Consider the following 26,879-nt stretch of genomic DNA (forward strand, 5'->3'; position numbering starts at 1 on the left):
TTAAGGTCCTACACATACAGAGGGATTCTTATTTTACTCCAATAAAAAAATTTTTTAAAAACTGGATACATTGAACTAGCCAGTGGCTAACACATTAATTGACACAATACAACCAGCACAAATGAAATCATTTAGCCATCTGAGGAATAGTGAAAATCTTTTTTGCAAGAAACTGATAGACCTTCTTCCTAATCCCTTGTATTATTCCTGTCTATGTAATAAGATCTTAGCATATCGTTTTGATATTTTGAAGTCAGCAGAGCTTTTAAAAGATTAGGCTGTGAATAAAGAAAGCCAAGTGAAGGAAATATTGTTTTCATGGAATTTCCTGGCTGGGATGCGTTCCTGCCAGGCTTGAGTAGTGCTCTGCTTTCTAGAGAACGCTTCTGTAGCTTTGCATGTGATTTCCATGTGTTATGGCCTATATCCTGGTTCTCTCTCTCTCTGCTCTGCTCTGCTCTGCTCTGCTCTGCTCTCTCTCTCTGTGCTCTCTCTCTCCCTTTCCCTCTTGTTCTTGGTCTCAGCTTCCTCTTGTTCTCTCATTCTGATCCTTTCCTTTGATCCATTGCCCTCTTCCTCTCTTTCTGTGTTTTGTCCTATTCGTTTTATCTTGTCTCAGACACTGTTTCTTGCTCTCTCCAGCCAGAGAACATCATGCTGCTGAACCGGAGTGTGCCTCACCCCCGTATTAAGCTCATCGACTTTGGCCTGGCCCACAAGATCGATTTTAGCAACGATTTCAAAAACATCTTTGGCACCCCAGAATTTGTAGGTCAGTTACCATTCCATGTTCTGTCCAGTCTTTCCACTCCATTCGTTTGTATCCTTGAACTAGTTGCCTGACAGCATAACTGCTCGGACTTATTGTGCATCAAATTGTGGTGTCCTGGAATTATCCTGTGAAATCTACTGTGGTTCAAATCAGGATTTGCTTGTCTTTTTTTTTTTTTTTTTTTTTGTCCGTTGAGTCAAATCTTGCCTCATACTGAAAACAGCCTCTCCCAAACCACACGAGGTTGTTGTTGTTCTACCCGTGACTCAGCTGTGTTTAGTTTATAAGCTCAACCCCCCCCCCCCCCCTCACACCCCTATTCTGTGTCTTTGGCATCTCACCCAGTCTTGTTTGAATGGCAGCCAGTACGGCCGCAGGATGTGATGAGACAGCGGAGCTAATAGACAGACAATTATCCCCCCAGATTAACCAAAGGCCACTGAAGAGTAGCATCCATGCTTGATGTAGCATCACAATATGTGTCACAATATGCATGTTAATATTCATTTTTTTCAATACAGTGGTCATGAGAACATACTTGCTATGTATCAAATATAGTTAGATATCATGTATAAAATGTGTTATGGTGGAAATGGCAACTATAGATCTGTAGTTCATCTACAGTTCTTTAACACAAACCATTATGTTGTTGTTGACTGAAGAAAAACGCATTTCTCCAAAATCATAACTTTACAGGGGATAAAATAATCATATCGTACTTTTAATGTAAGCCAGTGGACCCAGCGTTTTTTAAGTGTGTCTCTGCATTGCCTGTTCCAGCTTATCATATCAGAAAAAACAAATATCATGACCTTTTTGTGTGTCATGAAAGCTTCAAGTATCATATCACGTTTTTCTCTATTTTCCACTTACAAAGACCAATGTTGTATTGAATAAGTATTTAGAATCTGCTCTCTCTACAGAATTTTTTTTCAGTAAGCTATGAGTGAGAAATAATTAACGTTTAAAACTTTTGTTGTGATTTTGTCATCACTGTCCAAAGCCCCAACATTTTCACTTTGTAACTCTGTAACCGCAGAATACTTCTCTCAGATTAGACACGGCCCATAAACACTGTTCAGGTCCTCCATTTTTATCATTCACACGTCTGAAACTGAGATTTCCCCACACTCTTAGCGAATGACTCATTTCACAGTTCAAATATTTCGGTGTGAACAACAGGGGCAAAAATGCCCTCCCCTCCAGTGAGTGCTCTGTTCTAGACGTTTCTTTGTGAGCAGTTTCAGACAATTTAGTTCAAAATCTCTGTCTTTGCTGTTTTGCAGCTCCAGAAGTAGTAAACTATGAGCCTCTGGGTCTGGAAGCAGACATGTGGTAAGAAAAACGCTCCACACTGAACTGAAGTCTGGTTATTTATTCTTTGTCCTCTCGGGTAATTGCTCTTTCTCTCTTTTCGTTCTCTCATTCCAGGAGCGTCGGGGTGATAACTTACATATTGTAAGTATTTCATTACAGTGATGATGACTGTGATTAAAGGTAACATAAAATGTGAAATGTGTGTACATTTTTTTCACTTTCCCCAAGACTTCAAGTGCTTTCCATTTTCACAATTGCTTTGCATTTTATAAAGCAAATGCAATGAGCATTGCTCACACTAATGCACAATTATGGTGGCCTATTTGCTTGGACATTATGAATTATATTTAGCATGGAAATTGATTTTTGTAATACTTTGTGCTGTAGTCATTTCATCAGAAGCATCTGAACAGCAGCATGCCCATTTGGTTTTCTATTACTGCTGTTATTGATGTTCTTTTACAAAGAAGTGAAATGCTTGATGTTGGAAATGTTTAAATAAAATTAATTGCACAATCATGTATTAACCCTTACCTTGCATTCATACTGGCCACAGTGTGTGCTACAAAGCGGCCAGAGGACATTCATTTTCAATAAGATGGCCGTTTCTGGTGACGGGAGACGACACAAACATTGGCGATGTGATTTAGGCACTGTTAATGTCACAACAAACAATGACATTTTTATATTAATCAAGATTATCTAATTAAGAACAAAGTGATGTTGCGAATACCATTGGAATTTGAGCATAGTGATATGTGCTTTATCTCCCCCACTATGCAGTAGTGTGCTTCTGTTTTGTTCCTAGATATTTGTTCGTACTAGAAATGGCAGTGGTCGCAACGAAAAAACACTTGTCTTTACATACTGACTGCACAGATGGCGATGCACTATGCAGGGATTAAATTCTCTCTTATTTTTAGTAAGAATGCATCTGATTTGTGGTCAATTTGTTTTTGTATATGCTCTGTAGCCACTAGCCTGTACATTACAGCGTACTGTCATGGCATTTGCTTGACATCATTGAAGCCATGGCAAGCAACAGTCAGTTCAAGTTCATAAATGCCTACAGACAATGAGCACCCAGGCTTGTGGGTGACGAGATGGTTGGAAGTCTACGGTTACATAATCATGCAATTGAAATGTTTGTTACGTTTACATTGGAAGTACATTCTGCATGTTATATTTTTTTACCTCCCATTTTTTCATTGTTAGCATATGAGACAAGGTGAAAGTTGATTTCCATGGAAAAAAGACTGTATGCATAACAGTAACTTTTTAACAAATTCAGAACCCAAACAAACGTCTACTCTAATACTTTAAAACATTAATTTGGGATAGGTTAAAAGTCTTGAATTCAAAATTTCAATAGAATTTCTCCACTTGTCTTAAAGCCCATATTATGGGAAGTGAAATTTCCATAGTTTTTTTTGTTAAGATAAGATAATAGATTAATTAGATAATAGTTTGATGTAATATATAAATATTTATTTGAAACATACCATTCACTCCCCAGTCCATGCAATCCATATTAAACCTAAGCAGTAACAGCAGCCTGTTTTAAAGTTGTTGTTTTAATGGTGAATTTTAACGGCATGAGAACCACTACATTTACATATACCTGCCTTTTCAGCCTGTAGCCTTCTTTTATATATATTTTATATATAAAATCAGTCTCAAAAACGCAGTAACAAAAACAGCTTGTTTAAAGAAAACAGCAATGAAAATATTAATGACTATTTTTGATTCATGAAGCCATGTTAAGGTTATAAGTTCTCCTCAGGGGGCAAAATGACACAGGGAGAGTAAATATAGTGTATGGGCCTTTTTATGAGATACGAGTGGCCGTTGTGTCTAATGGTAAATTTGGCTGTGCTACTCCACTGATGTCAGCGGAAAGTTTGTCTCTGTGGTACGTGTGTGTGTGATGAGGTAATAAAAACAGTAGAGGCAGACTGCAGCTGGAGATAAAGTATCATGGGAAGCTGCAGTGGTGGGAACCAAGCCTTTCACTTCCAGCAGAACTAACACAATGATACATATCTTTAGTTAAAACCCAGCACTATGGCTGCATAGTAGGTTGTTTGTTAATGAACACTTTACTGCAGGGTGGTGTTGGGCTGTATGACCCTACAAGGTCATGTGAAAAAGTTGACCTGTGAAAGGACATGTATTGTTGATTTTCTTAAAAAAAGTTCATACATCCTATGCAGAGAACGAATGTCTGCACATTTTAATGCACAGTTACCATTTATTCATTAATTCAGTATATTGGGGCAAAAACATTAAAAAGTGCAAAAGTTACGGCTTGTTTTGTGCTCTGTTATTTTTCAATATGTTAAAGTACATTTTGTGCTACAGTTGCTAAAAAAATATTTAATTTTATTCCTTAAAAAGTGTCATTTGACCTGGGCTATTTAAACATTTGCATATGACTTATACACTCATTATGACAACTGACTGAAAGGTACTTAAACATTTATAAAGGCTTTTTGTAATAGGCACAGTCTGTCATAAAGGCTTCTTTTGTCAACTTTGATGTGAAATCAAATGAACACCTTTGTTACTTTTTTTTTGACATTACATGGTGTGATGATACTTTATTGGGTGAACAGCATGACATGCTATAACAACTGACTTAGTGGTTTATTGTGGATAACAGTGGCATCATGCTGATGTGACAACACAATTTATACACAGTAAAATGAAACTTGCATTACCTAAGGGCCACAAATAGTGCTCACTTTTGTCATGTGACTTTATGAACATGTACTGTTCTACAGTAAATTGTTAGCTTTAATCGTTATCACAACATCAGCCATCATGATACAACATGCAAAATAGGCTTCTAGTCAGTCAGTGTTTCCTGGCCCATCTCATATATTCTTTGAATTCTGTGATGAATCAAGACATTCACATGATACAACGAACGTACGTCATTCTGTCAAAACAATGTAGGTCAGTCTAGAACCCCTTCAGTGGCCAGGACCAAGTCCAACACTTTATTACAAATGATCCATAACTTAAGAATAACTCGTCCATTGTGTTGGCATTATAGTCCATGTAGATACTGAATAATACATCTTAGGGAGTAATAAGCCTGAGATTTTGAAGTTAACCATGTTACATTAATCACAATATGTAGCAACCAATCACTCACTCATCATCTAAGCCACTTATCCTCTTGGAGAGAGCTGGAGCCTATCTCAGCGCTCATTGGGTTGAGGGCAGGAAACACCCTGGGTAAGTCACCAGTTTATTGCAGGGCAATATGTAGCAACACAATGGAAATGTGGTATTTTGACCATATCATGCATTCCTATGAAATACCTTCCTTTTGTAACTCCTGTGAAAGGGTGTGGAGGGGTCCAAATGATCCCTACTGCACCTCTGTTTCCCTTCCTCTCTTACATCAACATATTTTCTTCTTGTCACACAATCCACCTTTGTTGTGTTTGTCATTTCAACCTCTGTTTCTCTCTGCTTTCTCTTTCTTTTGGTCTCACTTTGTGCTTCTCTCTCTCTCTCTCTCTCTCTCTCTCTCTCTCTCTCTCTCTCTCTCTCTCTCTCTCCCTCTCCCTCTCCCTCTCCCTCTCCCTCTCCTTCTTCCTCTCCTTCTTCCTCCCACGCTGCTGTCATTCTTGACACGGTAAAAATAGTGCCACACATCAGGTTGTTATCATGTCCCATCTCGCATCGATTCCACGCCTTTGCTTTGTGTAGTCCTTTTTCTCTCCTGCTTTTTTTTTCCCTCCCATTTCACCATTTTCTCACCACATTTTCAGAGCCAGATCAAGGTTCACCCACTGGGAATACTGTTAATTGGGTGCATGAATGAAACACAGCTGCAGTGTTAAATTAATCAATGAATTTTCATGTTTTTACCACAAGGCCCCCAAATGGCATGCACATGACCCACTGCTCTTCCAATATTTGCCCATTTCAGCCCTTTAATTAGCCATAGCAGTGAGCAGAAGGGATTTTTTTTTAAAGAGATACAAGAATCTTTCCAAGGCCCATCATGCAAAAAGGTTCATTGTAGTCAACTGCCCACAGTAGGTGTGACCTCAAAATGATTTGGTTAATTTTTGAGAAAACGATTCAGTGAATTGTTACATTTCACCACGATTTGATTAGAATATTTATTCAAATTATTTTTTAGATACACAAAACACAAAAATGTGACTGGATTTACTAGCAGAGTATATACAAATAAATACAATACAGCAGTCATATTTTGTTTAAAGTAGCCTAAGATTTTTATGGCCATAACATAAGCACAAGGTTCTTCTCATCATACCTGACTGTAAGCCAATGCAGTTAAATTGACACCTTCAGTTTGTTCCCTTAAACTATAACCCACAGCTGTCTTAATGAAGGTCAGTTGAAATCTGTTAATTCTCATTCCCGTCTCCTAATTCCCTGCTTATGTATTACCACGACTGTAAACACTCTCAAAATATACTTTCTGAAGTCTGTAGTAAACAATGTGCATTTTCTCAGACTTAAAGCATTAACGCCTTGCTTTTTTGGCAGTCCCTTGACTTAACACTAATTAACACAACGAGGCTTTGAGTAGCTACAACAAGTGCTTTGTTCACTATTGCTGCTGTTGATATGCCTGTCTGCCCACGGAAGAAGTAAAAATCCAAAATAAGATGCAAAATAGACTGGCGAGATGCATTTTTGGAAATCCTTAACAAATCATGACTTCTCACTTTTTTTTCCCCTCATCTTTCATCGTGTAGGCTGAGTGGTGCCTCTCCGTTTCTGGGTGAGAACAAGCAGGAGACGCTGGCCAACGTATCAGCAGTGGACTATGAATTTGATGACGAATACTTCAGCAACACCAGCGCTCTGGCCAAAGACTTCATCGCACGGCTGCTCATTAAAGACCCAAAGTAAGAATCAGAGCCATTAACATAGTTTTAACCTTTTTATCTCTAGAGTTATTGTAGTGTCTATACTATTGATAGTTACGGAATTTCTTAACTATGTATTTGGAAAGTTGTTTCATACTTAAAATGGTATTAGGTTGGTAATTTTGGGTTACCAAAAAAAAGATGTCAAACCAAGTGGATTTTATTTTAAACAGACCCAACACTAATTTTCAGTTTTGTAGACTTCTGCAGGTCTGCATGCACATTGCCTTTGTACACTTCTGAGGTCATTTTTCCATCAGAGCACACAAGCTCACCAACATCACACTCTTGAAAAATGGCGCCAGGCTTTCTTATTTCCACCTCTGTCCTTTACAGTACAATCAGTGCTGTCTGGTTGGAGTTGTGGGCTTTCACAGATAAACAAATAGTGTTTTGGGCTGAAATGGATATCATGTCCATGTACCATGGGGATTGAAATAAATACAATAGAGATCCTTGTAGAGTTCATTTTAATATCAGAATTGTTCATTTGGGACTTACGGTTAACATGATTTGTAACTTAATATATTTATTAAGATAAAACAATAACCATTTGCTGTGTTCTGAATATTATACTATTAATAACAGGGCTAACTGAGTCTAGTACGGCTTGATTAGCCGTTGTGATGTGTGATATATCGTGTGCAGTCAGGACAAACAGTTCTACATCTGTCACATGCTTTGCATAACAACCTCGCCAGAAACCTGACTCTGGACTTCTGTGAAGAGGAACTGACACTTTGTAGATCGGAATCGGCTGCGTGCTCCCCAAGTCTTGGACAATAGTGTTTCCTGTTTTGCCTTTCGATTCGTTCACTGCATTGCAGTTTGTGGGGAGCGATACGTCAATTGAAGTGCTAATGAACTTCTCCCATTTGGTCCTGCTTCAGACTGTTGGTTGACCTTATTTAGACCCAGCTGTGTTTTGAGTGAGAGCCAAAACTTGTTCCATAGAAATCACTGGTTGATCTAGATACTACACAATAGCATGGCCAAAAATCACAGCAGCATGGGTTTAACTGAAGCACCTGGGGAGTCATTCTTGTTCGTATGTCACCATTGTTGGAGCAGTATTGTGTGTTCGATTATGAACACAATTTGAGTGCTGTTGTGGAATGTGGCTTTTTGTCACGGTATTGGGTCCATTTGCATTTTGCATTATCCCAATTAAGGTCTCGAGGATTGAAATATTCCAAAGCAGCATTTCTCAATTCCAATTATTATTTGGTCCTGCATTGTAATCTGGTGTAGTTCATTTGAAAAATGGACGCAATACAGACAGAATAATTCTTGGTCCCACTTTAAGTGTCTCTAATAACTGTGTAGTTACATGTGAACAACATGCGCAATGACAATGTAATTACTAATGCGTTAGTCAGTTAATCGAATTACATTTGTAGTCGGACTGGAACAGCAGTTTTAGAAGTTTATTTTTCCCCCAGCAGTAAAAGCAAGTATGTCATAACTTGCATTAAGAAATTACTAACACTATATCTCCCAGCTTTTAACATTTAGCCAGCATTTATGTTGTTAGTGCTCTGACAATAACCAGTTTCAGCTTTAAATCATTCTGTATGTATATGTGACAGTACAGCAGACGCTCCCTTATCTGAAAATGTAACTTTTATGACATGAATTAAATGTGTTGCATTTCCCCCAAAGCAACGTCTATATTACCACTCAATTATTACACAGTACCTGCATAAATACGCAGGAGCTGTCCTCGTATTTTAAAGTGTAACTTTAACATTACACTACAGGAAAGTGTAGAATATGCACTTGGGTCATTACATGAGGCAAAACTGAAGTTGAAAATATGTGTAATTACATGGGCTGTGCTTCTGTAATCCAGCTATAACATTAATCAAATCAGTAGTTACAATGTTGTTGCATGTTATTCATGTGTAACTACACAGTTATTAGTGACATAATATAAAGTGGGACTTGATTTTTCATGTAGTCTCTGCAAAACTTATGTGTAAAAGAAGAATTTCAGATGCTGTTTTGACATGTGTATGTGTTGTGCATGTGTTTTATCATTGCAGTTTTAAAATGAGGCTGAGGCATAGTCAAAGCCATTTTAAAATACTCGTTATACACATTTAACTATGTACATCAATGATATTATGTATTGATGCATCAGATATTCTGTTTTGCAAAAGTTTGTAAACCACACAAGGCTGTTACAGGGATTTCACTGAAATACACTGAAATAGATGTGTGATGTATATATGTATGTACAGCTTGATGCAGTTTCAGCCAAATGCGTAAATGATTTTGGTATACGGTTTGCAAAATGGTTGCATGAGAAGTATCATTATATGTTAGCTACATTCACCTCATAGCTCCAGTCCAAAAGTAAATATGCAAAGTTTAGATGCCAAACAAGGCTTTGCTGACCTACATTTGGGTTAAGGAGATACTATTCCTTGAATCTGACAAACCTTGCTTAAATGTTCTAATGTTTCCGAAAGCCTTGGTTAAGCTCATTGTTAACCAAACTCTACTGTCAATCTCTAGGATCTCTAAGCCTTAAATGGGATTTTATTTATCTCTCATGTTATACTAACTAGTTTTCCCTTTTTCTACAGAAAAAGAATGACAATCCAGGACAGTCTGCAGCACCCCTGGATCAAGGTTTGTCCATCCTGCCGCCACATAGATTTAACCTGTTAATGATGGCAAGAATTAGAGTTCATTAAATATTTGTCATTTTTGCATTTTAGCCAAAAGACACTCAGCAAGCACTTAGTCGCAAGGAGTCGGCAGTGAACATGGAAAAATTCAAGAAATTTGCAGCCAGAAGAAAATGGAAGGTAAGTTACAATTCTCACTTCAGTCCACCTTGGAGTGCTCCCTAGAGAGAAATGACAAGTTCAGTGATTTGATCTGCTTTAAACAAGTACTTGAAATGTGTGCTTGTGCCCAGTGAAGTGGTAGGAAATCAGTCAGAGAATTTAGTGACACTAGCTCTCCTGTGCAGCTAAGCAAATGTAAACCCTATAAGGATGTGGTCAATAACCCCCTCTCCTGAAGGTCCATGATCTTCCAGAGGTCAGCTCTGATCCATAAAGACATAAACACCCAGTCATTTGTTTACAAATATGGCACTGTTTTTTCTGGGCTTCTTAATTTCCTTTAGTTTCTTAAAGAGCCACATATGGGAAATGATAGCCCTTTGGTAGGGAAATTATGTGCAAGTAAATGATGTGCACACAAGCTGCCAAAACATCCCCTTTCAATCTGTTTCTCAGGTTGTCCTTAAAAACAAATACTTGGCTTTAGCAATTAAATACTGAGCGCAGTAAGGGATGATGATTCAGATAAGTGTCTTGGCTTTTGGCTCATGTTACACTACAGCATATCATAGGGTCTTATTTAAGGGTCTTGTTTAGAAGCATGAAATCTGCAGAGGTTTTTCTGTGCTCTGGCAGTGAACTGATACTTGAACTTTATGACTGACAAGAGAAACTTAGTGTAGTTGTAACTGTGATTATATAGCCTGCCTGCAACTACCACATTGGACACAAACATGATCATTGGCAAAAGTGGTAAATTTTAAACACCGTGAAGATGAAGATGTGAGCTAGTCTTTAATATCATCTGCTGAAAATTACAAACTCATTTCCATAATATAGAGCCATTTCTTCTGGCTGCTTCACCAAGGTTAAAGTGGAATTCAGTTTAAAGATGTAAAGAAAGTTACTCCAAATAGTTTGAGTGAAATGCTCCTTTCTAGAGCAACTTGGTGAATCGGATTTGTTCACAGTTGTGGGGACAGGATCGAGACGTCTGAGGAGTTTAAAGCCACCTAAAAGGTCCAGTACAGAAATCTATTAAACAAAATGGTAACACGTTACACTGTGACATTGTTTTTATCATGCTTTATAATGTATAGTATTTTTTAATATATTAATGACTGCGAGGTACATGTAGGACATTGTAAAGTAAAATTGTCTCATTTGACAAAATAGTCAGCATTGCTTATAAAATTCAAGGCACATATAGGTTCATTAGTAATTGTGGATAGCAAATGAAATGGCTGTATGTGTATCATAAGCTAGCCCAGTGACAGCAAAATGCACAGAAAATTATACTTTCTTTCTATTAGGAAGCTAATTCTGGCAAGCACATCTTTACAAGTTATGTGTGGTGGCTAGCTACCATAACACAACTGTGGTATTAATTCAAATATCTAATAAGCTAACTTGTGCAAGAGTAAATATTCTTTGTCGTCAGCAGTTAGCAGGGAAGAAGAATCTCTTCTGTGCTGTCTCTCTCCTGTTCTCCTTTCCCTCACTCTCCCCCAGCTCGAACTGTGTTTGTGTAGCAGCCAAGTTGGAGTCAAAATTTTTTGAACAGACATAAGAAAAAGAATGCTAAACATCACCAGGGTATATTTTGGTTTTTCCATCTGAATTTACACGACCAAATCGTATGGCAAATTATTCAGTAACTGCATGAAATAAATGTAAATTTTTTATTTTATTTTATTTATTTGTAAAAGTTCCCCTCAAATTAACAGAAAAAGTGTTTTATGGTCAACACCTATTGCTATATGCTTATGATTTACTGCTGAAAGCCAGAAATCTTAGATGCTCTTTGTTTTTTTTTTTTATTATAAAAAATAGTTTTTACAGAGAAAAACACAGAATATGTTTTTAAACAAATATCAGCCGATACCAATATGGTTCTCATATTACTGTGTGGGTTTAATGCACTGCAGCTCTTCACATGAAGAGTTGGCATTTTTCTTGCAGCCAGTGCCACTCCAACACACAGGCAGTGGGTAACAGCCTATTCTGCTAAAATAGTTCAGTAAATGGCACAAGGAGTCCCACCAACTTACGAGGCCTGAAGCAGCTCAGAGTGAAGAAGCCTAATGGCTTTGTCGCCCACTTTGCCACAGATGGAAATGGTCCTATATGTACAGAAGATGTAGCAAAATATCTGTGCTTTGGTTTAAAATAATGTAAAAATAAAATAATAAAAATTCTTTACAGCACACAGTAAAATCTCTTGTAATTGGATAGTGGCTCATTTGCAACTTGCAGCCCTGTATGATATCAGTAAGATGATATGTTGTGCAGCCCTAGTTGGAGCTAAACATTACAGAAGAGTAGATTTCTAAGAGCTAGATCGGTGACCACTGTTCATTACCCCAGACAGTAGTCCTGCTACTGCTTCCAATGCCCTCAGGCACCAAATGTCTTTGCCAGAGTAGTTGGAAAAGTGTGTTTGTATTGTAAGTCACAGCTAATTGGTATGCTTCCGAGCGGGGAATGCCTTATTTAATGCAACAGCACACAATTGTGATTTGTACCAATTTTATGCTTCAGGATACGAATCACAAGCGAGGAAAGTGTCAATTTTCAAACTCGGTCAGCATGTTGAATGCTGTTCAAATATGATTTTTTTTCCTACAGCAATCGGTGCGTCTGATCTCTCTGTGTAACCGACTCTCCCGCTCCTTCCTGTCCAGAAGCAACATCAGTGTGGCTCGCAGTGATGATACGCTGGTAAGAATTCTAGTTAGATTATTAAGCTATCTCAAAAACACTTACCTATGTGGTTCCTGACACTGTGTGGCATGCTGTTATCTGTAACTATAGAAAATAATTGCTTTAAGATTATTGATAAGCTGTATTATTTTTCCTCATCTGTTTGAACGGCACATTTCGCATCACTTCCTCTTTGGCACTGGTTAATAATTAGGAGTAAGTCAATACTCAACAGCCATTACATCCGAGTTGACTCTTCAGCTATGTGAAGCTTAGATAGATGCAGTGACTTTTCTCATTTGATCTAGTGCTTGAATTTGTATGATGAATGATGGGATCATTTTTAGCACTAGAGTAGCTCAACTAAAGTTCCACAGTTATCCAATAATGTTCTTGAAGCTGAATTTCACTTAAATGGTCTTGGAGATGTAAGTAGTCTAATCCCTTTATTTTGTCACAACTGTAATTTCTTTACCCAACTTTGACATATCAACCATGGATAATCATACTGGCATAATCAGAATGAGACTTAACAAAGCTTGATGTCAACATCAAAAATTGTGCCTGTCCAGCAAGAAACTTCGTATTAGCATTTACTTTTCATAGCACTTTCATTGTAATGCTTAATATACTTAAACTATTATCCAAGGCACATCCAAACCATTAACAGATGTTCTAGGTGTAATGATGTACTCCCTTACCTTAAGCTTCAATTCAACTGTTACGTCATTAAGGTTTTGAGCCAAAAATATGGAAATAAATAAATTGTGATCACAGTTTTCATATCTTCAGCATAACAAAAGCAGTAAAGGACCTAAAACACAGCCTTGTGGAACACCATTAGTCACTCATTCCGTTTCAGACAAAATGCCACCAACCTCCGCTTTGCTTCATTGTGACCCTATTTTAAGTACCCGGTTACAACCTTCCAGACATAAGATGTAAACCAAGCAATTGCTGAAGCATAAAGCCCATGACTCTTAATTTACACAGTAGTATTGTGTGACTCACTGTGTCAAAAACCTTTTGACCGCAAGTCAAACAGATCCATGCCCACACATCTATATGCTTCCTTATAAGGTCTGTTGGAAACAAAAAATAGGAATCTGTAGAATAAGAATTTTCTAAAACCTGATCAAAACTCATAAAGGTTGTATTTGTTTATATATTCATACATTTGTTTATGAATAGCCTTTTCCATAATTTTTAGAATCAACACAAAGGATGGACACTGATAATTCCCTGTGTCATTTCTGTTCCTGCTCTTGTAGATTGGAATACTTTTACAAAGACATTTTAATGTGACAGTATTTGCACAACTGCCCCTGTGTTATGATTTTAAACAGAGCAAAGGGCTAAATAAATGTTTCTTACTAACCATGAAGTGTAGAGTATCCTATCAGTCTGTAAGTTTCTGCAAAGACAGTTTCAGGAAATGAATGTGTTGGTTGTGCACCCATCTGTGTGCAGAGTGGGTGGGTGGATGGGGGTGTGTTTCACGCAGGAAATGGGCATTTGTCAGCAGTCATTACTGTCAAGCTGACACCCATCCTGCTCACTATACCATGCTTTATAATATCTGCATTTCTGCATTCAGGTGTTTCATGCAACAATCCGATTATTGAAAAAAAGCTGGAGAAGATTATATAGTCATTATATGGCCATAAATGCATGGCTGTTAGCTGTAGCTGTAGATAGCTGGCTTCTTGGGTTGCTAAATCTAGTCCTCATGGTTACATAACAGCTGAGATATCTCTGCTCATCTTTTTCTTCAAGTAACACTCTCTTTGGCGTTTTAGCACAACCCAGTTACAGTATCTGTCATACTCGGAAATTTGACCTAGTGGCTGTTTGCTCTGTCGAAGATCAAACATCCACACACTGGTGAAAAACTGATTCTAATGTTGTAGAGACATTTCTCCAGAATTAGTCAATTCTGTTTGACCAGGATTAAATTGGAAATAGTACAAAATACATTATTTAATGTTTTATTTATATTTGTTTACATGTTTTCTATCTTTTTCATACACTAATTCCTGCCTGCAACACATGCCAACAAATGCCCCCTTATTTTTAACATTTGTTCATTTGGGGACTGAATTGATCCAGCTGTGATTGCAGATTTTTTGCCCTTCTTACATTTATAAATCTTCATCTGAACAGCTTTGCAGCGTCTTCAACCCATAACATGGTAGTCCCTGGCTTTTGAACTTTTACACTTGAACAGCCTAGATGGTCTTTTCTTCCTTGCCTTGGCTTATCTTCATAAATAATTTAATCTAATAATCATGTATAATAACAGCATATATAATAATCTAATAATTTAAGTAATCATACATCTAAAAGTTTGACTCAGACCGCAATACACATTTCCGCTGTGCCATCAGTTCATTTCAGATGATTTAGATCTCAGGGAAGTTAGCTGTGTTTCTGGATGTGGTTGATATATGGTCTTTACTTACATTTATGATGACACCAATTGAACCGTGTTAATTGACAACAGTTTGCCAAAGTATTCCTGAGCCTATGCATGACAGACGTATCTGAGGAGTCGAATATCACATGCATTAAATTTTGGTTTGCAGTCTTTCACCAGATTGTCTGAATCTTTGATGATATGCATAGTAGAAGGTGAAATACCTGAAGCCCTGGCAGTCGCCTATTGAGTGTTGAGATATTGTTAAACTGGTGGATTATTCAGTGATGCATTTTTGGGCTACATTGTGAGCCTCGACTTATTCTTGCTCATGAAGGACTAGGATTTCTCCTCCTTTTCTACCCAACCATGATGATGTCAACAGTTAAAGTTGTGCCCCAATTAAGATAGTAATGTCTGTGTTTGTGTGTCTGCTGTGCATTTGGATCAGTACACCCTTCTGAACTGTGGAATGCAGTAGTGTCTGCATGACTGCACACTCTCTCTCACACACACACACACACACACACACACACACACACACACACACACACCCTCCTCACTCCTTTTTCACTTTGCTTCTTTCTCTCTGTCTCTCTCTCGTTCATGCTCTCTGGTCTGCATATCAGGGCTATCAGCTTGTGTTTGAAGGTTGTGACCTCACATGGTGCTCTAACCATCCACAAACCCAGAACCATCCCCCCCTCCTACCACACACACACATTATTTAATAGGATTAGGATAGCATGCCGCTTATTTGGTTAGTAGCCCAAACACTTAAGGACGGAGAGGAACAGGATTTGGCATTGTTTTCTACTTGTAATGCCCTCACAAATGACAAATCTCAAATCACAAATTTTAGTTAATACTAAATACTAATAATAGTGATTGACTATATAAAACAATACAACATTATCAATCAGATAATGTTGATCTTATTAACTTCTTTGCTGTGAATGTTTTAATTAAGGTGCACAGAACCACATTTTGATTGAAGTACTTCAGTACTGAGTATCTGCCAGACTGATTTAGTTTCTAGTTAGAGTTCAGTTTTTGCCCCCAGTCTAAAGGCAAGTTCTTTTGAGTAATAGTGAGTATAGGCTTACACCAACCCACTATTTGTGTTTTCACAGATATTATAGCCACACAGTTTAGGTAAAATATGCTAGGGGGCCAGGTAGCGCTACAGTAAATTCACTTCATTTTTAGTATGTGCATAATGTGACAAATTTATATTACCTGCTCCTTTCTCTCAACTTTGAACATGCCGTTACTTCTTGTGCCATTTTTAAGACCGGAACAGCCAATAAAGTTGAACATTTATGCAACATTTGTCCCCAAAATGAAGAATGGTAACATAATCTTCACAAAGAATGGCAATTGATGGGCGTAATGTAGCTAATACCAATCCATTAAAATATGCCTTCGGTCATCTCCAATACTGATTTTTCAGATGGATTGAGACATCTGTGTGTTTCAGCCAGTCTGTTAACTTCTATTTATTATTTTAGTGAAATAAATTTGTTATTAGTCTCAAGCTAGTGACTAATCCCTTACAAAATGTGATTGTCGAGTCACATCTATTGATCTTGTACTCCCACAGGATGAGGAAGACTCATTTGTGATGAAGGCCATCATCCACGCCATCAATGATGACAATGTTCCGGGTCTGAAGCACCTCTTGGGTTCTCTGACCAGCTATGACATCAACCAGCCCAACAAGGTGAGAGAACCTAATAGAGGCAGCGAAAGACTGAAAAAGTGATGGATAGAAATGCAAAGAGAAGGAAAAGATGAAGGCAGTAGTACTAAACCTCAGAGTGAGCAACCCTGTCAGGAATCCTTAAGTAACTGCCTGGCCTAGATCCAAACATTCCAGTGGCCAAAGCTCGATTGACCAGCTGATAAGCGTCTGGGTATGCGTGTCCTATGACGTGGAAGCCACGACACAGGTTTTTCATTGTCTCTTTTGAGCCTCATGTTGATATTTGAGGTGTCTGACCAGAAGAGGCTTACTGAACTCTTCTGTTATCCAGTTGAATTTTCAGTGTTTTTGACTGGCTTGCTATTGCAGTGTAATAGGAGTTTTGAATGGAGTTGGAATGTGGTTTGGTGCGCGTGTGTGCGTGTGTGCGTGTGTGCTGGACCTTGAAATATTTGTGCAGACCTGACAGGGCTCAACTATTCATGTCAAGTTTGGTCAGATTCAGACATCATTTCTCGAATACCTGTCAGGCTTAAAGGGGAATTTCAATTTTCAAAATTTCCACATAATGAAATAGCTGTAAACAAAGTCATTCAGAGTCAATTAGTATGGACAGCTCGATTCTAGAGAAACTTGTCTTTGTTATTTACAGTGGTGGTGATGGGAACCAGGCTTCTGAAGCCTCTAAATTATCCCTCACAGGATGTTATCGTATTAAGTGACTATGAATATGCCACCTTATATCAGAGACTTTCTTTTACGAAGGTTTAGAAAAGGTTTTGAGCTAAAACTTTTAAGTGGTACATGCAGGGTGTTGTAAGACTAACCTTTTTTCCAGATTTACCCCTGTTTTATCATCTTCAGTGTTATCATAAAAACGTGTAGTTTCACTGGTCGTTTTGGATAGTGAATAAAATGGTTATATCCATCTTTGTAGACATGGCAACCCCTGGTTCCAATTCTTATTTTAAACTCATTTTAGAGGAGCTGTCTTTAGGATTTTGTTTTATTCTGGTTGGGGCTGGAGTACAGTCAGATTCAGACAAAATTTGGTCAGATCATAATCAGGTTCAGACAGAATTTTGTTAGAGTACAATGAGTTCAGATATTTTTGTAGGGCTACAGTCAGGTTCAGAAAGGATTTAGTCAGATCATAATCAGGTTCAGACAGAACTTATCTAGATAATCAGGTTCAGACAGAATTTAGTCTGCAGTCAGATTCAGTACAGTCAGATCATAATTGAATAGGCAGAATTTGGTTATACCATACTTGGATTCGGTATGTATTCGATTTGTTTCTATGCTGTGGGTCAGGTTGGACAGAGAATGTTCTCAAGGTTGGATACAATTTTGTTGGGTTACAGTCAGACAATGGTCTTGGGGATCGTTTCCATGTTTTTCAGCAAATGCAAGGTGAAACCTTTGTGTTCTTTTTGGTCAGCAGTAGTTTGTGCTCTGCAAATTCATCCCCCATGAATGCCCTTTTTCTCATTGTGTTATCATGTTTATAGACCTTAACTGAGGTCTGCAGTTCTATGGCTGTTCATCTGGGTTATTTTCTAACCCTCTGGATGAGTCGTTGATGAGCTCTTGGTGAAATTTTGGTAGGCTGGCCACTCCCAGGAAGGTTTACCTCTGTTCTAAGTTTTCTCTATTTGTGGATAATGGCTCTGTGGTTCGCTAGTTCACTTTTTTCTTTTTTTGCATCCGTTGAATTTCTTTAGAATGTGGCTGCTGCTGAATGTGTGCTGCTTTTTGAAACCTCCTAGCCTGCTTCACGGTGCCAGACATGTTTTGTTTAAGTGATTTTTAGTTGTGGCTAGTGGAATTTTACCCAATGGTCAATTGAATTTCATTAATTCACATAGGAATAGGTAGGGCAGAACAGCATTTTTCCTTCAATAAATGAAATTGTCATTTAAAAACACCATTTTGTGTATGCTTGGGTTATATTTATCTAAGGTTAAAAGTAGTTTGATGATCTGAAACATTCAAGTGTGACACATGCAAAAAAAAATAGAAGAAACTGGAAAGGGGCAAATACTTTTTCACAGCACTGAACAGCTGGATTCAGACAGAATTTAGTCATATCATGATTTACATTTACATTTACGGCATTTGGCTGACGCTCTTATCCAGAGCGACTTACAATTTGATCTTTTTTTTTTTTTTTTTTTACATAGGTAGGCCAAGGCAGTGTTAGGAGTCTTGCCCAAGGACTCTTATTGGTATAGTGTAGGGTGTTTGCCTAGGTGGGGATTGAACCCCAGTCTACAGTGTAGAAGGCAGAGGTGTTTAACCACTACACTATCCAACCACTGATGATCTGGTTCAGACAGAATTTTGTAGGACCTCAGTCAGATTTATTAATGGATATAGACATAATTTGGTCAGACTGTACTTGGATTCAAGCAAAATTTAGTCAGATTTGTTTCTATACTGTGGGCCAGGCTATTTTCAGGTTTGGACCAAAATGTGAGGCTCTCACTTCCTAATTAAAGATCATGTGTGGGCATATGTGCACAAGTCTTTGTTTTTGCATGTGTTTGGGGTGGGAAGGAAGAACCAGCAGAGGCAATTTTGTTTGTCTTGAAGAGAGTATGAGGGCAAGAGTAATCTGTTGAACAGAGTGAGAATGGAGAAGCACTGTTGATTGCCTTGCTTGGAGCTGTCCAGCTGTGCGTATGTGTGGTTTTTTTTATATGCGCTTCAAGGAGCTTTCCCACAGCTCATGCATTTATGCATGCTGAAGAGTCTCCTCCAGTTCTGTATAAATACCTGTAATCGCCAGTGTCTCTGAGAGCGTTTAATCTACCACAGAGATCAGTGGAAAACATGCCTTCAGCCAATTAAAAGCACGACACAAGCAGCGTAGAATGAATCAGGGCTCATTCAAATCACAAAACTTTAAAACTGACTTTGATTTATCAGCCCAATTAAACACACACTGTAATACCTGTCCTGCTATGAAGCCACTGATGATGAATAAAGCCATGTTAATTTTCTCTCTCTCTCTCTCCATCTCTCTCGATCTCACGCTTCCTCTTCCTCTGTCTCTATCTCACAGCATGGAACGCCCCCACTCCTCATTGCAGCTGGCTGTGGAAACGTCCAGATCATCGACGTGTTGATGAGAAAAGGAGCAGAGATACAAGCTCTTGACAAGGTGCCTTTTTGAATTGTATTATAGGATCATCAACTGATCAAAAATCTCTACGGTCTTAAATGCAATGCAGTGAGTGTCCCCTTCTTCCCTAATAGTCCAACCTTGCATTTTGTGCTACAGAGGTCAGCGAAAGAGTTAAACAGCAGGCCTGTTTCACATCACAGAAGAAAACCTCTCTAACTAGGACTGCATAAAATAGAGATAAAATGCTGTGTTTGATAAGGATGCTGGGAGGCCTGTCATCATAAAATTTTAGGTAGCAATTACTTGTTATGTAGAGATGTTAAATATTTGTCTTTTTTTTGTTCATTGTGCACAACTATAACAAACATGATCAAATAAACTAATTAGCTCTATTGTTTCCTAGCAATGTTTGCATAGTATCTATGATTGGTTGTACCAGCAATATGGTACTCTACATTGTTGTCTACAGTTACACAAAATCGTTTGTAGAGTCAAGCAAAGCTACAGTTTTTCTCAGGAGAGAAAATACAAGAAACAAATTCTGCGAGTGTACATACACGATAAAAATAATAGAATTAGATATGTAGCTAACAAATAAACAAAAATTTCTCTCATCGGCCTCCAAAGATTTGCTGCTTATTGCTTTCTTTTGCTCCACCCTCCACATCCAATGTACATTTGCTTGTTGCAACCTAAAACAATTGTGAAATTTAACAACAGTGGAGAATTATTGCAATCAGCTGAAATGATAAATTTGATCATCTTGCTTGATCAAATTGCAATCATGTGATTATCTTTTAATTATATAATAAATGACAGACCTAGGTGTTGGATATCATATATATATATATATATATATATATATATATATATATATATATATATATATATATATATATATGATATAAAGAAATGGACTACATAATGACTACATATCTCTGGCAGCACAAAATAATGAGTGAGAAATCCGACTGGCAGCTTCTGCATTAAAAGCCAGGTTAGGTCAGGAGTCACAATCCAAATGTTAAGAAGAGAAAAAATCGGACCACCTCAGGAGCCACAACTTTTAATGCCCAGTCTCAGAGTGTGCCGATGTCCTTGTATATGCTAAAAAATTATGAAGGAAATCACAGGCTTACTTTGCTCTGCTTTAAGCTTTAGCTAAGCTATAGTGGCTTTCCTTCCCTTTCCATCGGGAAACTTTTCCTCAGACGTAGAGCAGCTTATTCTAAAATGTCTCTTATCGTTCGGCTGTTTTACGAGGCCGTTTAATGTGGAACGAGAAAGAGAAGCGAGAAGTGACTTCTGCTTCACAACATTTTAGTGTTTGACAGTCTCTCGTGGCACATTTAACATTCCAGGTAACCAACTAAGGTGCTTATAAATGTGAATAAGTCTCCAAATGTTCGTCTTGGCTAAATCTCTCTCTGTCTTGTAGTTCGCTACTAGCCAGGAGAGACTGTGTTCCTAAGTGACCTGCAGTCTCGTTGAGAAACAGGGCTTTCGCGCAATACGTCCCATCTCACAGATGTTTTGCTGACACAGTGACCCCTGACTCACTACAACATGACCAAATCCGAAGTTATAAAATCACTAAAGAAAACGGGTAGGGCGGCTGTAACGTGCTGCATGGAGATCCATTACCACAGGATCTTATTTCAACGTAACAGTGCATTTTATCGCAGATTAATAGCAGCAGTGTCTAATGAGCTCCAAACAAAAGCAGTGCATGTCTTTCAGTTCACTAACCACTTCACTTCCATTTGCTTTATTAATAAAAGTTATTGGAAGGAAATTCATTAGAGATCATTACAAATACTTTGCTTTAAAAGTACCAAGTCATCACACAGTAAGAAAAAGATCCTGTATAAGGGGGCTGGGGTGTTCAGAAGTATTTAAGCTCTTTGTGTACAATTTGCTTTGGGGGATGGGCTGTTTAGTATTTTGGGGTTCATAGCATCTACGGTTTTACAAGATTCGTATCATAGGACAATGTCATTCATGACAATGTCATTCATTATTATACCAGTATACTGCTGTTCTGTAGTTTTTGTTTTTTTCCCTGTTCTTAATTCAGTGCCACTGTAACAGCATTAAGTGTTGGTTTTTGTTGATGGAATTTCATGACAACAGTTAACACCTTTCTCTAATAACCCAGGCTTAAATAATCAAGTTACAATTAAGCCGTGTGTGCTTGTATGTGAAATGTCGAACTGCCAACTGTATGAAACAAAAGGAGTCTAGTACCTTTTTTCCTCCAAAGAACGAAGAAGAATTTATGTAAATATGTAGAAAGTAAAATAGTCAGAACAGTAAAGCTGTGTTAAGATAACAGCACTGTTAGTGTTGGTGCTTACTGAAGAAGTAATTGCTTTATATTCTTAACAACTATGAAGTGTGGTTTTGCTTCCTCTGCAAAGAAGAGTTCTTCGCATAATTGAGGTCACAGCCGTGTCAAAGAAAAAACAGTCACTGCAGAGATTCATGTCTTTCAGTCCCTGATTGTTCAGAAGCTTATTCTGTTTTATCCAACTGCTGTTATGACCCAAAATCCCAAACTCAGCCTGCTCTAAAGAAGGTAAGGCATACAGCACAAGTTGTCTTGGCAATATATCCTGGTAAAAAGTGATCCACTGTTGTGAGACAATATCCAGCATTAGATTGAACTAAGCTAAAAGTTAGTCAGCTAAGCCATAAATCCTGCTTCATGAGACAGACCCCTGGACTACACCTGGACGAGGATTGAGAAAGGCTACTGAAGGTAGTGCACAGTAGTGAAAAGGTCAAGATTTTACTGCAAAAATGTGTAGCAGTAAGCATGATGGCAATTTGACTTTCAAAATGCCAAAATAACACCGTTTCATTCTCTGTCTCACAGTCTGGAGCTAACGCTATCTACTACGCCTCCCGCCATGGCCATGTGGAGACATTGAAATTTCTCCATGAAAAGAAGTGCCCTCTGGACACCCAAGATAAGGTGCCTCAGTCTCCCTTTCTCTCTCTCATGAACACATACACTATAATCACAACTTGTAAGTCTTCTGGGAGAGGCTACATTTGAGCTACGCTTTTTTTTTTTTTTTTTTTCCCTCTCCACTCCCTCTGTCTCACACCTTTTCATCTAAAGACCTCTCGCTCCGGGCTCGCCCTCCTCTCTGCTCTCTTTGGGTTATTTGCAGTTGCCATGGTTACTCGTCCGAGATCTGCCCAGTGTATGAAATAATCACTCCATGTTTACAGGGCTGCCTCTCCAGACTCGAGAGTGAGCCCAAATTGTAGCATGGAGAGCCGTCGAGTTTCTGTAGCACCACGCAGGTCCATGCTCATGAGTGTGAGTTACTTTGTTTTGGATGGAAATTGAGTGGCTTAAATGGGAGAGAGGCCGTCTGTTCAACGTGGCTGAAGTATATGTGCTAAGTTGCTATTACTGCACTGTTCGTGTTTACTGTTTACGCAGCTGTTGGAAAAGCACTGTGCTGAAGCTTGAAGTGCAGGTTGTCTGATGATGAATTGCCATATGTGGCCTTTTACTTTTGAAGTGCCGCTGAAAAGGTTGTTCTATAATGCTCAGACAGCCGACATGGCCATGTGACCTTTACATTTTTCCATGAAGAGTTTAAAGCCTCAATCAGATTGTTTTCGAGCTGCATCGACTCATTCTTAGATGTTCTTACTGTGAATAAAATTGAATAAGATGTTTAACCAAAGATGTAAAGTGTTATTATCCATTAAAATTTAAGGAATAATAGTTCTGTCCAACAATGTCTTTGAATTATTTTGAACAGATAGATAGATGGCCCGATAGATGGACGGATAGATAGAAAGAAAGCTAATGCTCCCATTTTAATAAACATGCCTGTTAACACCAGCTGTGAGCGTCAGAGAGCGTTGTGGTGCAGTGCAGTGTTGTTTTTGGCTGTTGTTCAGTTTCTATTTCTGATGTGTTACATTGCACTGAGGTTCCACCTCAACAAAAATGGATGAAGAGAAACTTTTCTAGGTAGAATGTAGAGAAAAGGAAAGGAGCTATTTGTCCATTTAAAAAAAAAATTATGAAAAAAATATGTTGGCTAATGTTAGCCAGGTAAGTTGGTTAATGCAGTGATAATGTGTTTTAGTTTGTTAAAATATATAGAAAAATCTGCAAAAATATGTATTACACAGTTGTATGAAAGAGTTTTGGACATGATGCAGTACTATATTGGAATTTTATAGCTAAGAATCAGATTAAAAGGACATTCATTATCACCTTTTGTGAATTTGTCTGTATTGTTGCCTTTTACCAGTTCAAATGCTGTAGTTATATTTAGCTATGATTAACCATGCTAATGCTTTTCCTTATATTTTCTTTGGGTTCCAGTCAGGCGAAACGGCTCTGCATGTGGCTGCTCGCTATGGCAATGTGGACGTAGTCCAGTACCTTTGCAGTATTCATGCCAACCCTGACCTGACAGACCGGGTATGTAACGTGTACACACACACATGTTGACTCGTTTAGAGTGACAGCATTTTCTATATTGTGGAATTCTTTAAAATAACCAAGCCTGAAGTCACCTTTAAATCTGAACTCTCAAATAACTGAATAGACAACAATAAGCATGTACATGAAAAAGTTAAGACTTTTAGTATGTCCATCGCAGTGCTTCCCACAGGGTTCATTGTATGGGGATGTTCAAATATTCATTTATCTTCATCATATACAGTTTGGAATAAAATCTGTTTTTTTTTTTTTTCCATTCTGTGTAATTTTGTAATGTGAATTTACTACTGAGTGTGCACCACTAGACCACAGAAGTGCTGAAACACAAGCAGCCGTTATTGCGTCTCATGTTACACGACGTGTACCCTTGTTTATTCTTAGTAATATAAAATATTTTGGAAATTGCTAAAATGTGACAAAATATACTTGGGTGGCTGTCAATATACTTGTGGGGGGGCTACCCAACTGCAGGCTATGTGTGGGAAACACTGCTGTGTGTGAACTTTGGTGTATAGTTTCCTTAGAAACAGCTTCGTCTCGTTCTAGCGATTTAGAGTAGCTCTGTTTGCAAAATCCACTGCAAGGAGCATTCATTAATTGCATATTTATGCTTGAGCGAGTTTGATAAAGCTGAAAGCTGTAAAAGTAGTGATTGATTTTGCGCTGGCTACCATGGCGATGGTGCACTAAGTGTCATAGGCCTCATCATTCTTCTGCTTTACTTGGCGAGCACTCAAAACACTCAGTAATGACTTTATCAAGAATGTAGTAGCAGTTCTTATCTAAATATTGCTCAGCAAGGTAAGCAGAGATTTGACCAGATTTATTGTACAAATTCTAGTAAATGGGTTTTAAATCTTGTAATTGCATGACAAATACCATTACAATTCATTCATTATTTAATAATGCTGGGAACTCGAGCTGTTTTTAGAGGATCATAACATTTTCTGTAAAGTTATGTTTAATGAATATATCACCTGTGATATGAACACTGCCTGAGGGCAAGTGACAAATTGAAGGAAACCTGAATAAATAACAAGTTTGGATGCTTCCTGCTGTACTGCATGATACAATTAAGCAAATGAAACAATGCTCTGCAGCATAATGTTGAGCAGGCCTAGTTGGCCATGCTATAAGATGATGGCAACAGGAAAAGATCCGAGTGACTATGGGAAAGACATCAGTAAGGGTTGGTAATTGTAGTTAAAAGCACACATTCAGTGAGTGATATTCATGCAATATGTAAGAAAAAAAGAACAACTGTTTTTCAGGTAACTCAGCAAGACCAGTCAATCCAAACTACATAGAGAGGGGTGAAAACGAATGCACATTTGAGCGTCCAGTGGTGCAGAAACCATAGACACTGATCTACAGACATGTGGAAAAAAAGTCATTCTTTGCCATATTCTCAACAAGTGGGCAAGTGCAGTTACACTTAATGTGCCACACACTTGATGCTTGACCCCAACTTGGAGGCTGTCTTATGGCTCTGTTGTGCTGTGTGAGTGCAAAGTTATTCTGACTGACATCTCTATCTTATGATGAAACATTTCTATCTTGATGGGAGTGGTCTTTTTCAGGATGACAAAGCCCCATACACAGGGCACAAAGGATTATGAAAATGTTGTAGATCATGCTATGGTCTTCAAAGTCACCAAAAGCCTACCCAGTTGAACAGCTATGAGAGATTTTGGTCTGACATGTTAGACAGCGCTTTCCACCACCATCATCAAAACAGTAAATAAGGGAAAACAATACACAATAGTGTCATATACAAACATTGTTATAGTTTCAAAACATTGTTCACGCCCAGTCCATATTTGGAATCACTGCTGTCGTGATGGCTTGGCTAATCAGATTTTGGTGAAAATTGTACAAGGTTGATATTTTGCACTGTATATTTAAAAGAAACTGTATGGTTTCCAACTTCTAACAGATGCAGTATTACCATGTTACAATGCTTTTTTTTTTTTTTTTTCATTTTTACATACTTCTTAACTGTATCTGTCCAACCCTGTCTCTATCCATGCATCCTGCAGGAGCATGAGACTCCTCTGCACTGCGCTGCATGGCACGGTTACTCGGCTGTGGCCCGGGCACTGTGTGAGGCTGGCTGCGACGTAAATGCCCGAAACCGTGAAGGCGAGAGCTCGCTGCTGACCGCCTCAGCTCGCGGTTTTAGAGACATTGTTGAGTGCCTGCTAGAACACGGGGCTGACATGGACTCCACAGACAAGGTGAACACTCTTTCTGGACCATATTTTTAAAGCACTTCTGAGTAAGAGTGCTGTTTTAATCCCTTATTATCCAGACTTTGTCCTCACGACTGTGATAGGTTTTATGCTGCTGTTATGAGGTTGAAATTGAACCACTGCCTCCAAGTGCACTGGCCTATTGGAATCCTTCAAAAAAAAAAAATCAGCCTTTTATCCATCACACACACTGTGAGAAAATTCTTACATTGTAAAACAATTCAAAGCTTTTAGTGCAAATAACAAGTCTTGTTTAAACAAATGTAATCCCTTGAGCTCCAGCTTATCTGTTCAGTTACTGATCTTGAGACTTACTCAGTAATGACTATGAGTTATGTACCATGCACTATGAAACTGATACATAAGTTAATTAGTTATAAGAGT

General features: G+C 38.2%; 1 protein-coding gene across 1 annotated transcript in view; it reads left to right on the plus strand.

The window, feature by feature from the left end:
- Window positions 1–26,879, plus strand: part of dapk1 (death-associated protein kinase 1) — a 93,921-nt gene that overhangs the window by 37,635 nt on the left and 29,407 nt on the right. The window contains exons 4-15 of the mRNA XM_017695527.2: window positions 643–772; window positions 2,059–2,107; window positions 2,204–2,230; window positions 6,838–6,990; window positions 9,603–9,648; window positions 9,738–9,827; window positions 12,438–12,530; window positions 16,532–16,651; window positions 19,701–19,799; window positions 22,642–22,740; window positions 24,124–24,222; window positions 26,283–26,480. Coding sequence (XP_017551016.1) covers window positions 643–772; window positions 2,059–2,107; window positions 2,204–2,230; window positions 6,838–6,990; window positions 9,603–9,648; window positions 9,738–9,827; window positions 12,438–12,530; window positions 16,532–16,651; window positions 19,701–19,799; window positions 22,642–22,740; window positions 24,124–24,222; window positions 26,283–26,480 — 1,203 coding nt within the window. The remainder of the gene's footprint in view (window positions 1–642; window positions 773–2,058; window positions 2,108–2,203; window positions 2,231–6,837; window positions 6,991–9,602; window positions 9,649–9,737; window positions 9,828–12,437; window positions 12,531–16,531; window positions 16,652–19,700; window positions 19,800–22,641; window positions 22,741–24,123; window positions 24,223–26,282; window positions 26,481–26,879) is intronic.

The sequence above is a fragment of the Pygocentrus nattereri genome, chromosome 20, assembly GCF_015220715.1.
Source record: "Pygocentrus nattereri isolate fPygNat1 chromosome 20, fPygNat1.pri, whole genome shotgun sequence".
Taxonomy (NCBI): Eukaryota; Metazoa; Chordata; class Actinopteri; order Characiformes; family Serrasalmidae; genus Pygocentrus; species Pygocentrus nattereri.